A 2,955-nucleotide genomic window follows, 5' to 3' on the forward strand; every position below is an offset into this window, starting at 1 on the left:
GGACTCACCTGAGCACCTTTAGGGTTCATGGGGTGTGTCCAGGACTCACCTGGGCACCTTTTTGGGGTGTCCAGAACCCACCTGAGACTCACCTGGGCACCTTTTTGGGGTCCTCAGGACTCACCTGGGCACCCTTGGGGGTCTCCACAACCCACCTGGGACTCACCTGGGCACCTTTTTGGGGTCCCCAGGACTCACCTGGGCACCTTTAGGGTTCATGGGGTGTGTCCAGGACTCACCTGGGCACCTTTTTGGGGTCTCCAGAACCCACCTGAGACCCACCTGGGCACCTTTGGCTGCCCTGACTCGTGTCCAGGACCCACCTGGGCACCTTTAGGTCATACCTGGGCACCTTTTTGGGGTGTCCAGAACCCACCTGGGACCCACCTGGGCACACCTGAGACTCACCTGGGCACACCTGGGACTCACTTGAGCACCTCTAGGGTTCATGGGGTGTGTCCAGGACTCACCTGGGCACCTTTAGGTCACACCTGGGCACCTTTAGGTCCCACCTGGGCACCTTTTGGGGGTCTCCCAGCCTCACCTGTGCCCCTGACCTGTGCCCACAGGTAGCTGGGGCCCTCACCTGATCATCGTGCCCACGTCGGTGATGCTGAACTGGGAGATGGAGCTCAAGCGCTGGTGCCCCAGTTTCAAGATCCTCACCTACTACGGCGCCCAGAAGGAGCGGCGCCTCAAGCGACAGGTGAGGGCGCACCTGGGCACACCTGGGCACACCTGGGGACAGCTGGGGACACCTGGAGACACCTGGGAACACCGGGGATACATCTGGGACACACCTGGGGGGGTGGGACACACCTGGACACACCTGGGACACACCTGGGATATGTCTGGATATACCTGGGTACACCTGGGACACACCTGGGCACACCTGAGGACACCTGGGGACACCTGGGATATAACTGGGATACACCTGGGGACACCTGGGCACAACTGGGGATATCTGGATACACCTGGGCACACCTGGGATACACCTGGATACAGCTGCACACACCTGGGTACACCTGGGCACACCTGGGGACATCTGGGCACACCTGGGGCGCACCTGGGACACACCTGGGGAGGGGGGACACACCGGGGACACACCTGGGACACACCTGGGCACACCTGGGATACACCTGGGCACACCTGGATACAGCTGGATACACCTGCATACACCTGGGCACACCTGGGATATGCCTGGATACACCTGGGCACACCTGGGGCACACCTGAGGACACCTGGGTACCCCAAACACTCACCTTGGCACACCTGGACACACCTGGGCACACCTGGGGGGGTTGGATACACCTGGGACACAGCTGGGCACACCTGGGGTACATCTGGGACACCCTGGGGGGTGGGACACACCTGGGACACACCTGGGATATGCCTGGATACACCTGGGACACACCTGGTGGGGTGAGACACACTTGGGGACACCTGGACACACCTGGGATACACCTGGATACACCTGGATACACCTGGGTCCATTGGGATCTATAGGGACTCACCTGGCGGGTTATAGGGGGATCACCTGGAGAGTCTTACCTTGTCACCTGAGGGGTCTGGGACACACCTGGATCCATTGGGATCCATTGGGATCTATAGGGACTCACCTGGGGGGTTGTAGGTGGGGTCACCTGGGGAGTCTGGGGGTCACCTGAGGGTCACCTGAGGGGTCTGGGGGTCACCTGGGACACACCTGGGACACACCTGGGATGCACCTGGAGACACCTGGATCCGTTGGGATCCATAGGGGTCTATAGGGACTCACCTGGAGAGTTAGAGGGGGATCATTCATGGGGTCACCTGGAGGTTTAGGGGGTCACCTGAAGAGTCTGGGGGTCACCTGAGGGGTCTGGGGGTCACCTGGGACACACCTGGGACACACCTGGATCCATTGGGATCCATAGGGATCTATAGGGATTCACCTAGAAGGTTGTAGGTGGAGACATCTGAGGAGTCTGGGGGTCACCTGGGACACACCTGGACACACCTGGACACACCTGGATCCATAGGGATCCATTGGGATCTATAGGGACTCACCTGGGGGGTCGTAGGTGGGGTCACCTGGGGAGTCTGGGGGTCACCTGAGGGTCACCTGAGGGGTCTGGGGGTCACCTGGGACACACCTGGGACACACCTGGATCCATTGGGATCCATAGGGATCTATAGGGATCTATAGGGACTCACCTGGAGAATTATAGAGGGGTCACCTGTGGGGTCACCTGAGGAGTCTGGGGGTCACCTGAGGGTCACCTGAGGAGTCTGGGGGTCACCTGGGACACACCTGGGACACACCTGGGTCCATTGGGAGCTATAGGGATCTATAGGGACTCACCTGGAGAATTTTAGGGAGTTTATTCGTAAGGTCTTACCTGGTTACCTGAGGGGTCTGGGGGTCACCTGAGGGTCACCTGGGGGGTCTGAGGGTCACCTGGGACACACCTGGGACACACCTGGATCCATTGGGATCCATAGAGAGCCATTGAGATCTATTTGGACTCACCTGGAGCATTGCAGGGGATTTATTTGTAGGGTCTTACCTGGTTATCTGAGGGGTCTGAGGGTCACCTGTGGCTCACCTGTGGCTCACCTGTCAGGGCTGGACGAAGCCGAACGCGTTCCACGTGTGCATCACGTCGTACAAGCTGGTGCTGCAGGACCACCAGGCCTTTCGCAGGAAGAACTGGAAGTACCTGATCCTGGACGAGGCCCAGAACATCAAGAACTTCAAGTCCCAGCGCTGGCAGTCCCTGCTCAACTTCAACAGGTGAGGCCTGGGCACACCTGGGGGCACCTGGGGGCACCTGGGGGGACCTGGGCACACTTGGGGGGTACCTGGGGGCACCTGGGCACACCTGGGGGCACCTGGGACACACCTGGGGGCACCTGGGCACACCTGGGGGGCACCTGGGGGGAATTGAGATACACCTGGGCACACCTGGGGGC

At 60.4% G+C, this 2,955-nt stretch overlaps 1 protein-coding gene across 1 annotated transcript; it reads left to right on the forward strand.

Annotated features, from left to right (window-relative positions):
* Positions 1-533: 533 nt before the first annotated feature.
* On the forward strand, positions 534-2,776 carry LOC113980363 (helicase SRCAP-like; the record flags this gene model as incomplete). The annotated part of the gene is made up of 2 exons (XM_027707581.1): positions 534-706; positions 2,607-2,776. Coding segments are annotated over exons 1-2 (266 nt in total), but the record flags the coding sequence as incomplete, so codon positions are not given.
* Between the last annotated feature and the right edge of the window lie 179 nt (positions 2,777-2,955).

The sequence above is a fragment of the Neopelma chrysocephalum genome, unplaced genomic scaffold (genome assembly GCF_003984885.1).
Source record: "Neopelma chrysocephalum unplaced genomic scaffold, ASM398488v2 Primary Assembly neopelma1_93861, whole genome shotgun sequence".
Lineage (NCBI taxonomy): Eukaryota > Metazoa > Chordata > Aves > Passeriformes > Pipridae > Neopelma > Neopelma chrysocephalum.